Raw genomic sequence first — 12,481 nt, 5'->3', positions numbered from 1 at the left:
AGATTCTGCAGGTCTTCCAAGGGGCTGCCTAACCGGGCAGTCCTAGACGGTGGAGCCCCGCGCACAAAGCGGACACATCTCGGCGGCTGGTGCGGACGCGGAGACCACGCCATCTTGAGAAAAAGAGCTGCCTGAGACTCGGATCCTGGCTTCTAACACAAGCCAGGACCCTGCAGCCACTGGGGACAGAGAACTGCTATCACAGCTTCAGACCAACAAACAACAAGAATCCAGACTTCCCGGCAGAATTCCGTGAGTCAAAGAGCCTATCCCCCTTCCCGTAGGCGCGCAGACAGCGCCATTGTAACTGATAGACCCGCCCCTGGCCCAAGCCGCAGAACTTTGCGCAGGGACTCGCTCCCCCTCAGGGAATTTGGCGCGCGCGGGAGAGAATCAGCTCCCTGTTGGGGAAATCTGTCAGTGCACACAGAGGGCTCCCCTTCGGAGAATTTGGGGGAATTTGGCTTGCGGGTCACAGCTCCCCCTTCGGGGAATCTTGGTGCTTGCACAGAGGGGCTTTCCCTTTGGGGAATTTGGCGCGCAGGACGGACTCCGCCCCCCTTCTGGGACTCCGGTAGAGTGCACGGAGCCAGCTCACCTTCAGGAAATTAAGAGTGTGCGCCCTAGCCGGTTTGGCTCAGTAGAGAGAGCACACACAGGACGCAGCTCCACTTCAGGGAATTTGGCACGCCGGACACAACTGCCTGGGATCCCTGACTCATAGCGCATTCACACTAAGAGCCAGCGACCCCAGTTGTTGGTGCATGCACACACAGGGACCCTGATTCTCAACGAGAAACTGCACAAGGCAACAGAGACTCTGACACTCGAGTCTTGGTGCAGACACAGGGAAACTCTGACTCCTGGCACATGCTAAGGATCTCATTTTCGGCACATACCAACAGTGTGGTGCAGACAGGGCCCCTGATTCTAAGTGTGCACACGAGACCACACGCAACACTGGGGACACTGACCCTGGGCAAGTCTGGTTCCCACGAACCAAAGGCAGCCACACGTCCTAGTGTCAGAGCACTTCAGTGAAACTCGGGTGGAGCGAAGTCCCCACAGCACACGGCCCAGGTCCACGCAAACAGAAGCTTGAGCTTTCTGGTGATAGCCAGAATGGGGAAACGAAATAACTCACAGAGGAAAGAAAATGTGGAGTCGCCAAGAAAGGAAATCAGTGAAACTGAAGCTTGCAACATGACCGAAAAGGAGTTTAGAGTAATGGTCGTGGAATTTATACATCGGATGGATGAGAAAATCAACAACTTATGCAAGAATCAGGAAGAAATGAAAAGTGATATAGCTACAATCAAAAATACCATGGAAAGTTTCAACAGTAGACTACAAGAAGCAGAGGACCGAATTAGTGAGTTAGAAGATCAGGTACAGAAACAAGCTCAATCTGAACAGCAATTGGAGAAAAGAATTAAAAAGCAGGAGGAAAGCCTAAGGGAGCTTCGGGACAACATGAAACGAAGTAACATACGTGTAATAGGGCTGCCAGAAGGACAAGAAGAGCAGCAGGGATTAGAAAATCTATTTGAAGAAATAATGACAGAAAACTTCCCGGATATGGGAAAGATCAAAGTCACGCAAGTACAGAGAGTCCCAATAGGATCAACCCCAAAAGACCCACACCAAGACATGTCATAATTTCAGTGGCAAATATAAATGATAAAGAGAGAATCTTAAAGGCGGCAAGAGAGAGAGAGTTACCTACAAAGGAACACCCATCAGATTGTCAAATGATTACTCAACAGAAACACAACAAGCTAGAAGTGAATGGAAGGAGGTATACAAAGTGTTGCAAAGCAAAGGACTGAATCCAAGAATACTATATCCAGCAAGACTATCAATCCAAATTAAAGGGGAAATCAGGAGCTTTGCAGACAAAAAAAGGCTCAAGGAGTTTATCACCACCAAACCAGCAATGCAAGAATTGCTAAAGGGAATACTGTAGAAAGAAGAAATAAACAGGTAAGAAGGAATACAGACACAAAAGTAGATATGACTACAAACAAATACCTTTCAGTAATAACTTTAAATGTAAACGGACTAAATGCTCCAATCAAAAGATATCGAGTAGCTGAATGGATAAAAAAACACGACCCATATATATGCTGTCTACAAGAGACCCACCTCAGAACAAGAGACTCACACAGATTGAAAGTGAAGGGATGGAAAAATATCTTTCAGGCAAATGGAAATGAAAAAAAAGCTGGGGTAGCAATACTTATATCTGACAAAATAGACCTCAAAGTAAATGCCATAACAAGAGATAAAGAAGGCCACTTCATAATACTAAAGGGAGAAATCCAACAAGAAGAAATAATTCTGGTAAACATATACGCTCCCAATATAGGAGCACCCAAATACATAAAAAAACTCCTGGAGGATTTCAAGGGAGAGATTAATAGCAATACAATCATAGTAGGAGATTTTAATACCCTACTATCACCAATGGACAAATCCTCTAAACAAAAAATCAGCAAAGAAACAGCAGTCCTAAATGAATCACTAGACCAGATGGAATTAATTGACATCTTCAGAACATTTCACCCCAAAGCCACAGAATATACATTCTTCTCAAGTGCACATGGGTCATTTTCAAAGATAGACCATATGCTGGGTCACAGGCAAAGTCTCTTCAAATTCAAGAAGATAGAAATTATATCAAGCGTCTTCTCAGATCACAGTGGCATAAAACTGGAAATCAACTACAATAAATACAATCCAAAGAAATCAAACACATGGAGACTAAACAGCATGCTATTAAACCATGACTGGGTCACCAGAGAGATCAAGGAAGAAATAAAAAACATCATGGCAACAAATGACAATGAAAACACAACAATCCAAAATCTATGGGACACAGCGAAAGCAGTCTTGAGAGGGAAGTTCATAGCTCTACAAGCCTATTGCAAAAAACAAGAAACAATGGTAATAAATTACTTAACCCTACAACTCAAAGAGCTAGAAAAAGAGCAGCAAGAAAAGCCCAGTGTAACCAGAAGGAAGGAAATAACAAAGATCAGAGCGGAGATAAATGACATAGAGACCAAAGAAACAATACAAAAGATCAACAAAACCAAGAGCTGGTTCTTTGAAAGGAAAAACAAGATTGATGGACCTCTAGCCAGCTTCACCAAGAAGCAAAGAGAGAGGACCCAAATAAACAAAATCAGAAATGAAAGAGGTGAAATAACAACAGATCCCGCTGAGATACAAAGGATTGTTACAAAATACTACGAACAACTCTATTCCAACAAACTGGACAACCTGGAGGAAATGGACATATTCCTAGAAAAATATAACCTTCCAAAAATCAATCAAGACGAATCTAAAGAGCTCAATAGGCTAATATGATCTCCTTAGAGAAAGCATTGTCAGGGTAATCTCTCCTTTCACTTTTTCCCATCTCTGCAACCCCACTAAAGTAAAATCAGTTTCCCCAACTGTACGTTGTTAACAGTGTCTCATACCTTTTCTTTTATAGCACTTCTCAGTTTGTAATTACGTATTAGTGTGATTATTCCAGTAGCATTTGTCTCATACTTAATCTTCACAACTACTCAGTAAATTCTGTATTACTACCCTCATTTTAAACATAAGCATTCTAGGCCTGGCCTATGTGGCTTGGTTGGGCGTAGTCCTGTGCACCAAAAAGTTGCAGGTTTGATTCTCTGGGCACATGCCTAGGTTTCGGGCTTGATTCCCCGGTGCGGGGCATGCAGGAGACAGCCAATCGATGTTTCCCTCTTACATCAATGTTTCTCCTTCTCTCCCCTTTTCCCTTCCTTTCTCCCTCAAAATCAATTTAAGAATCTTAAATAAATAAGCATAAGCATTCTAAATAACCTGCCCAGGGGGACTCAGCTGGTAAGTGGGGGAACTGGGATTTGAACCCATATTCCATCTGTGAGACTCGGTATCATAAGGGCAGGTACTGTGCTTGCTTTTCCTGATTGTTGTAACCTCAACACTTGCATATTGCCTGCAATATATGCTGTATGATACTAAGGACAATGTTGTTATATTTTCACTTCATATGTTTATAGTTCAAAACATGTCAGGCCCTAGCCAATTTTCTTAGTGGTTAGAGCAGTGATGGTGAACCCACGCGTAGCCATTTCTGATGACATGCAGCCGCTTAGTGATAGATTTAGTCAATTTAGAAGTCTAGAACAGACCATGAAAATAATTAAGTATCCTGACGTAGTAGTCTACAGTAGTTTGGAATTAAATGGTTTCCAATGGATGCAAATTGATGATTTGGAGATGCAACTTGCAGAATTTCAAGACAGTATCTGGGCTCAGGTGTTTGTCGCCTTGAGGTCAAAGCTTGAGAACCTGGAAAGGTGCTGCTTGGAGAATCAAGAGGAGTGCCACTATGAACAGGAAATTTGGAGTGCCTGGAACCGACTACCAGACACTTTTAGCACCCTGAAAAATATAGCAATGGCTTTACTCACAATTTTTCCCTCTACATACTTTTGTGAGGCCTTATTCTCAGCATTAAATAATATCAAAACCCAACAAAAGGAACAGATTGACAGATGAAGTTAGTAGCGCTTGCTTGGGCCTGAAGTGTACAAAATACCAACCTTCAATTGAAGATTTAGCCAATGAAATTCAGCAACAAAAAAGTCACTAATAGGCAGGTTAGTTAAAGAATTCCCCCTCCCCCTCACTTATCTTAGTTCACGGCACCCCACACAAGCTAAATAATATCAAGACCAACAAAAGAAACCGACTGATGGATGAACAAAGAAGTCACTAAGTAGGTAAGTTAAATATTTAGTTTTTAGTTTATTAAATACAATTATATATAATAATTATACATTTATATTATTTAAACTATAAATATCGCGAAATAATGTTTTTTCCTCAAAGTGACACACTACCCGAGTTATGCTCAGTTTTTTGGCGAAGTTTGACACACCAAGCTCAAAAGGTTGCCCATCACTGGGTTAGAGTGTTGGCCCTCAAACTGAAGAGTGCTGGGTTCGATTCTGATCAAGGGCATATACCTCAGTTGCAGGCTCGATCCTGGCCCTAGGTCATGGCGTGGGTGGGAGGCAACCAATTGATATTTTTTCTCTATCACCCCTTCCCTTCCACTCTGTCTAAAGTTCAGTGGAAAAAGTATCTGCAGGTAAGGATTAACAAAACAAAATAAATAAGCATAATGTCAGTTTAAATTTACAAACCCTGTTAAGAAGATAACTGATAGAGTCAGGTATGGTTGTATCATTTATATATGATTAGTGTTGTGACCACCTTTTCATTTTTCTCAAATTGATGTGATATGTTTCTTTTATTAGGTGTGTACAAGCTGTGAGGACAATGCAGAAGCTAATGGGTTTTGTGTGGAGTGTGTTGAATGGCTCTGTAAGACATGCATTAGAGCTCATCAAAGGGTGAAGTTCACAAAAGACCATACTGTGAGACAGAAAGAGGAAGTATCTCCAGGTAATGAATTAGTTCTTTTAATCTCTTTTTCTCTATTCCTCCCACCATTTTTTTTTCCTTTAACGCTGACATGTTTTGATACACTTATAAGCACTATCATGTGCTTGGAAAAAAATATTAAATGTGTTTACAAGTTGTGAAGAGAATTGGACAGAAAAGTAAGAGGTTATAAACAGATTCTTAAAAGAAATGCAAATGGTTGATGAATGTGTCAAGTTTTCATCTCCGTTATTAAAGAAATGCACCTATCCCTAACCAGTTTGGCTCAGTGGATAGAGCGTTGGCCTGCGGACTGAAGGGTCCCAGGTTCGATTCCGGTCAAGGGCATGTACCTTGCTTGCGGGCACATCCCCAGTGGGGGGTGTGCAGGAGGCAGCTGACCAATGTTTCTCACTCATTGATGTTTCTAACTCTGTATCCCTCTCCCTTCCTCTCTGTAAAAAAAAATCAATAAAATATATTTAAAAAAAAAATGCACCTAAAGATTGTGAAATATTTCTTTTTTTAATAAAATTGGTGAAGAGTAAAAATACTGAGAAAACCTTATTAGTAAGCTAATAGTCTACCCAAGTAGGAGTACAAATTGGTACAGTTTTTCGGAGTACCATTTAGTTATGTATATATGCCCAACAATTATGTTACTAGGAATTTGTCTTATGGAAACATTCAATGCCTTATACATTGTGTTTGTTTGTTTCAACACTAACACACAATATTGAAAAATGAGAAACATTTAAATGCCCACTACCAGGTAGTATATCCTTTTGATGGAATACTATCTATATATACAAAAGCCTAAGCCACCGTCCGACCGGTAGCTATGACGTGCACTGACCACCAGGGGGCAGATGCTCAATGCAGGAGCTGCCGAGCAACAGCATCTTTGCAGAGTGCCCTCTCGAACTCTGGGACCCCTCAGGGGATGTCAGACTGCCGGTTTCGGCCCGATCCCCGCAGGCCAGGCTGAGGGACCCCGCCTGCTGGAGGGACCCTGCTCACTCCACAGATGGCCTTTGAGCCCCGGCACTGCCCCAGGTGCAGCCGACTGGGGAAGGACAGCGGGAGGTTGGCTCCAGGGTGTGTCCGGCCCATCTCGCCCAGTCCTGCCCTGCTGGCCACCTTCCAATTAATTTCCTTTCAATGTGCACGAATCCGTGCACCAGGCCTCTAGTATAGTTAATAAATACATAGGTGTATTTACTAACACAGAAAGATAGCTAACATAGAGGTAAGTGGGGAAAAAAAAAAAAAAGTGTATTTTTTACCTCCCCATCCTCCCTCTGAGGCCCGATAGTCCGATTGATGCCTCCTTGCTTGTATTTTTAAAATTTTATAGAAGAAAATACCCACTAATATATATATAGTTATATAGAAAAACATCCAAAGGAACACATACCAGGTTATTAATATTGATTATCTCTGGAGGTGAGATTATTTCTGAAATGTTTCAATTTTACTTTTAATTATTAGATAACTGGTGGTGGTACTGTTTAATCATATTTATTTGTATTCTGAATTTTTCCATTTAACATTATAGTAAGTATTGCCCAATTTTATTCCTGTTCTGGTTAACTATTGTAAAGTTACATGGATGACTGTATAATAGTGAAAACTTTATAATTACTTGTGTTGATGGGTATCCTTTGTTAGTATTTTTACAAAAGTGAAATTTCTTTTTTTTTTTTTTTTACCACATTTCATTATATTTTCTGAATAGCATTTTTAAAAATGTCCCCCTGTACTTGGAATAGAAAACATCAAATTGGTTCATATTCACTTACCTGGGCCATTAAGACTTTTAATTTTATAAAGCATATTTTTAACCACATTTTTTTCTGAATTAATTGAAATTTACACATTGGAAAGTGAATAGCTCATTTATATTTTCCTTCTGAAATGCTGAGAATACTTAACATTTTAACTTGTAAAACCTAGAACCAGTGATGTTGTTGATGAAATTGTTTGTAGTTCTTTTATATCTCAGTAGATTTAGATTTAAATAATCTAATTATTTACTATTCGATTACGTTAATTTTCTTTTTTTGCCTCTCATTGTTTCTCCAGAAGCAGTTGGTGTGACCAGTCAGCGACCAGTGTTTTGTCCTTTTCATAAGAAGGAGCAGCTAAAGCTTTACTGTGAAACATGTGACAAACTGACATGTCGGGATTGCCAGTTATTAGAACATAAAGAGCATAGGTACCAACATCTTTCATTCTATACATAGATTTGTAATATAGCTTTATGAAAGTAGAGGACTGCTGGCACCCAGCCAAATGGCAGTCTGCAGATAATGTTTTGCTTGGGCTATTCAGGAACTAGAGGCCTGGTGCACGAAATTCGGGGTGGAGTAAGGGGGCCAATGGGGGGGTCCCTCAGCCCAGCCTGCATCCTCTTGCAGTCCGGGAGCCCTTGGGGGGGTGTCTGACTGCCGCAGAGGCAGGAGAGGCTCCAGCCACTGCCACTGAGTTTGCCAGCTGTGAGCCTGGCTTCTGGCTGAGCGGCGCTCCCCTTGTGGGAGTGCACTGACCACCAGGGGGCAGCTCCTGCATTGAGCGTCTACCCCCTAGTGGTCAGTGCACGTCATAGTGACTGGCCAACTGGTTTACTGTCTTCCCCCTGGTGGTCAGTATAAGTCATAGCGACTGGTCGACTGTCTGCCCCCTGGTGGTCAGTGCATATCATAGCGAGTGGTTGAGCAGCCTTAGCATATCATTAGCATATTACACTTTGATTGGTTGAATGGACAACTGGACACTTGGCACATTAGGCTTTTATTATATAGGATATTTCAACTTTGGCACTATTGACATTTTGGGCCATAGATAATTCTTTGTTGTGGGGGCTGTCTGATGCTTTATGTGGTATTTAGCTGTATCTTTGATCTCTAATCACTAGATTCCAGTAGCATCCTTTTGTCACAACTAAAAATGCATGGTCCTGGGAGCAAAATCACCACTAGCCCCACATACTGTTTTACTTATTTTGTTTTTTAAATTTTTATTGATTTCAGAGAGGAAGGGAAAGGGAGTGAGAGATAGAAACATCAATGATGAGAGAGAATCATTGATTGTCTGCCTCCTGCACGCCCCCTACTGGGGATCGAGCCCAAAACCCTAGGTATGTGCTCTTGACAGGGAATTGAACTGTGACCTGCTGGTTCATAGGTCGATGCTCAACCACTGAGCCACACTGGCTGGGCTGAAATACACTTTAGACAGAAGAAAAATGGGAGATGATGCATGGAGAATAAGAGCAATTAAAATAAGTATTTGTATATCTGAATAAATAGCCTATATAATAAAGAGGCAATATGCAAATTAATCCTCACGCCCTCACAAGATGGCTGCCTATGACCAGGCTGGCAGGGGGGTTAGTGAGGGATGACCAAACGACTGAACAAGCAGGCTGCATAGTACCACCAGGCCAGCAGGGGGTTAGTGAGGGGCCACCAAATGACTGAACAAGCAGGCTGTGTGGGGCAACCAGGTTGGCAGGGGGGTTAGTGAGGGACAACCAAATGAACAGCAGGCTGCATGGGGCGACCAGGTCGGCGGGGGGGGGGGAAGGGGGGGGCGTGAGGGGTGACCAGGCCGGCAGGGGGAAGCAGTTGGGGGCGACCAAGGCTGGCAGGGAGGGCAATTAGGGACGATCAGGTCGGCAGGGTGGTGCAGTTAGGGGCGATCAGGCAGGCAGGCAGGTGAGTGATTAGGAGCCAGCAGTCCAGGATTGTTAGAGGGATCAGGCCTAAACTGGCAGTCGGACATCCCCCGAGGGGTCCCTGATTGGAGAGGGTGCAGGCTGGGCTGAGGGGACACCCCACCCCCCCCCCCGCAATGCACCAATTTCGTGCACTGGGCCTCTAGTTCACTTATAAAGCAATAAAAATATCTAGTTGGTTTGCATTGTGTGTGTTGTATATCACACAGCAGGCATGTTAGGAGGATGTGGAGTTCATGGTCTAAGGCTTCTGAATAATTTAGGATGGAGGGTAAAATACACAAATCAATATTAGATGATAAGTCAAGATCTGTGTTTTGTAATATCTGGAGTAGTCACTGAAAGAATAGTAAAAGTATTTAGTGGGGGAGAATGGAATATCCCTCTATAGATAAAAAGCCAGTGTCCCTAACGACTGTGATGACCAAACGACTGGTCACCATGAGGCATTTCTTGGTCCCTTCTCCCCCACCCCCCACCCCCGGCCTGCAGTTTCTGATTGCAGCGTGGCAAATGGGGAACCACAGCTAATGAGGCAGCAGGGCAGAACTGGCAAGCAGGTGAAACGGGATCTCTTGTTCCCGCCCCCCGGCCTCAGGAACCAGAGCCATGCTGCGATCGGGGATCCATGGTGAACCAAGGGGTGGCGGCAGGGACTGGCGAGCAGGCAGAAGATGGCCTAGGGACCCTAACTGCGCACAATTTCATGCGCACTGAGCCTCTAATAATTAATAATCAGTCTTAACACAGGTCAAAAAAAACAACAACAAAGAACAGATTAAGGACTTGATAGATCTATAAATATATTGTAATTATAATAAATGTAAAAAGATAAAATGTTCAAAATATTTTAGGCTGGATAAAAAGAAAATAGAAAGTCTGTTATTTGCTTTTTTAAAAAAATATATTTTATTGATTTTAGAGGAAGGGAGAGGGGGAGAGAAATAGGAACATCAATGGTGAGAGAGAATCATTGATTTGCTGCCTCCTGCACGCCCCCTACTAGGGATTGAGCCCGCAACCCAGGCATGTGCCCTTGGCCAGAATCGAACCTGGGACCCTTCAGTCCGCAGGCCGATGCTCTATCCATTGAGCCAAACCAGCCAAGACCTGTTATTTGCTTTTTACAAGAGAAACATCATAAACCTGAGTATGTTAAAAGGACAGGTAAAGATGTGCCACACAAACACTAACCAAAGGCAAGCTGGCATAGCAAAATGCATTGAGATAAAGGGGGAAACTTTATAATGATAAATGGTTTTCTTCATCTAAAAGATACAACAGTTCTAAATTTGTGTTCTTTAAAATATATAGAGAAAAAGAAAATAAAAAGAAAAAATATATAAAGAAAAATGACAACTTGGAACAAATATAAACAAATCTACAATTAGAGTGGGAAATTTAACATCTCAATAATTGACAAAACAAGCACGCTGAAAATAATGATATTTCCGTAAAATTCAAATAACAACTAGCAAATAACCTCATGGATGTTAAGAAATACTGCGGCCAATACACATTCTTTTCTAACATAAATAGAAAAATTTTAATCATGTCAGAGCAGTCTTAAATTTCAAAGGGTTAAAATCATATAAAGTCTTGTGTAAACTCTGCAGTTAATCTGGAAAATAATAATAGATGAGAAAAATCTCCAAATATTTGAAAATGAAGAAATACAGTTCATATGAAAACGAAATGTAATGATGTATTATCCTCGATTGTATCCTGGATTAGAGGGAGAAAAGATTATAGAGGACATTAGTGAGACAAATGACATAATTGGTATATGGTCTATAGATTAGTTGGAAGTATCTCAATGTCAATTTTCCTATATTTAATAATTATGGGTAGACAATAGAAAATTCTTTTTAGGAAATGCATACTAATTATGGAATTAAGGGGCTGTTGAAGAGACAATATTTGAAAAACTAAGCAGTGTAAAAGTATATGTGAACTCTACTATGGCAAATTTATCTTTAAAATTATTTCCAAATCAGTTAATAAAGTGTGAAAAAAGAAATCCTGATATAGTATACTAGATAATATTTTTATCTGAATGATAGTGGAAATATTTCTGAAATAATACTGCTAAAACCATGATTAGAAAGAAATATATAATTGCTTATATTAAATAGGATAAAAAAATGAATGTGCTAAACATTTATCTCAAGTTAGAATGAGTAAAATAAACCTTAAGTAAGTGGGAAAAGGGACAAAGACAAGTGCAGAAATTAATGAAATAGCCAAAGCCAAAAATTGGATCTTTGATGAAGACTAGTAAAATTACCAAATCTTCTTATGAGTGATTAAGAAGGAGCAGGCCCAAATAATAGGAGTAAGGGGTTATTTTGTAAAGCAATTAAATATAAAAAGGGTATCTGTAAAAATGGGAGATATCTGTAATACTATCAATAGTAAAATATATTAAAAAATTAAAAAGGATATCTGTCAATAGAAAATTTTTACATGAAATGGGATAATTCTTAGAAAGTACAGCTTACCAAAACTAGTACAAAATAAATAGAAAATTAGATTAGTCCTTCAATTTAATGTAAATCCATGATTTATAATTTTCCCATAAAGTAATCTACAAATCCAGGTAAACTTCACTGATTATGAGGAATAAAAATAGAAAATTACAGAGTAGTCTCACCCATGAGATAAACCTAAAAATTCTAGGCAGTTGTAAAGTATATTATTGTCTACCCACTATGCTGTACAACTGAAACTAATACAAAATAATATTGAATGTAAACTGTAATTGAATAATAAAATTCTAAGAAATAAATTGGGAAACCAAATTCAGTAGTATTATGATTTTTGGATAATGTAATCACAACTAAGTTGGCCTTATTAGTAATACAAAGTTTAACATCTGAAAATCATCATGTAATTCATATATTTAAAGAATAAAGGAAAAATTATGTAACCGTCTCAGTAGAGGCAGAAGATACATTAAATTAAAAATATAACCCTTGATTACCCTGGTTGGTGGTGGCTTGGTTGAGCATCGTCCTGTGCACAAAAAGGTCATTGGTTCAATTCCCAGTCATGGCACATGCCCGGGTTGCAGGTTCTATCCCGTCAGGGTGCATACGGGGGCAATGTTTCTCTTTCTTCCTTCCTCTTTCTCTAAAATCAATATAAAAACATTTAAACATATATATGCATATATATAAAAATCTTAGCAAACTAGGAATAAAAGGAGGCTTCCCAAACATACTAAAGATTATGAAAAGAACTAGTAAACATCATAAATGGAATATTGTAAGTTTTTGCTTTGAG

General features: G+C 40.5%; 1 protein-coding gene across 3 annotated transcripts in view; it reads left to right on the top strand.

The window, feature by feature from the left end:
- TRIM24 (tripartite motif containing 24) overlaps positions 1-12,481 on the top strand; it is a 104,415-nt gene that overhangs the window by 44,604 nt on the left and 47,330 nt on the right. For 2 of the 3 annotated variants that reach the window (XM_008150491.3, XM_008150490.3), the window contains exons 3-4: positions 5,331-5,478; positions 7,543-7,675. In XM_008150491.3, the coding sequence (XP_008148713.2) occupies positions 5,331-5,478; positions 7,543-7,675 (281 nt within the window). The remainder of the gene's footprint in view (positions 1-5,330; positions 5,479-7,542; positions 7,676-12,481) is intronic. The other variant, XM_028159028.2, reaches the window with a different exon arrangement.

This window comes from Eptesicus fuscus, chromosome 14 (genome assembly GCF_027574615.1).
Source record: "Eptesicus fuscus isolate TK198812 chromosome 14, DD_ASM_mEF_20220401, whole genome shotgun sequence".
NCBI lineage: Eukaryota > Metazoa > Chordata > Mammalia > Chiroptera > Vespertilionidae > Eptesicus > Eptesicus fuscus.
This window is presented reverse-complemented; position numbering and strand designations above follow the sequence as displayed.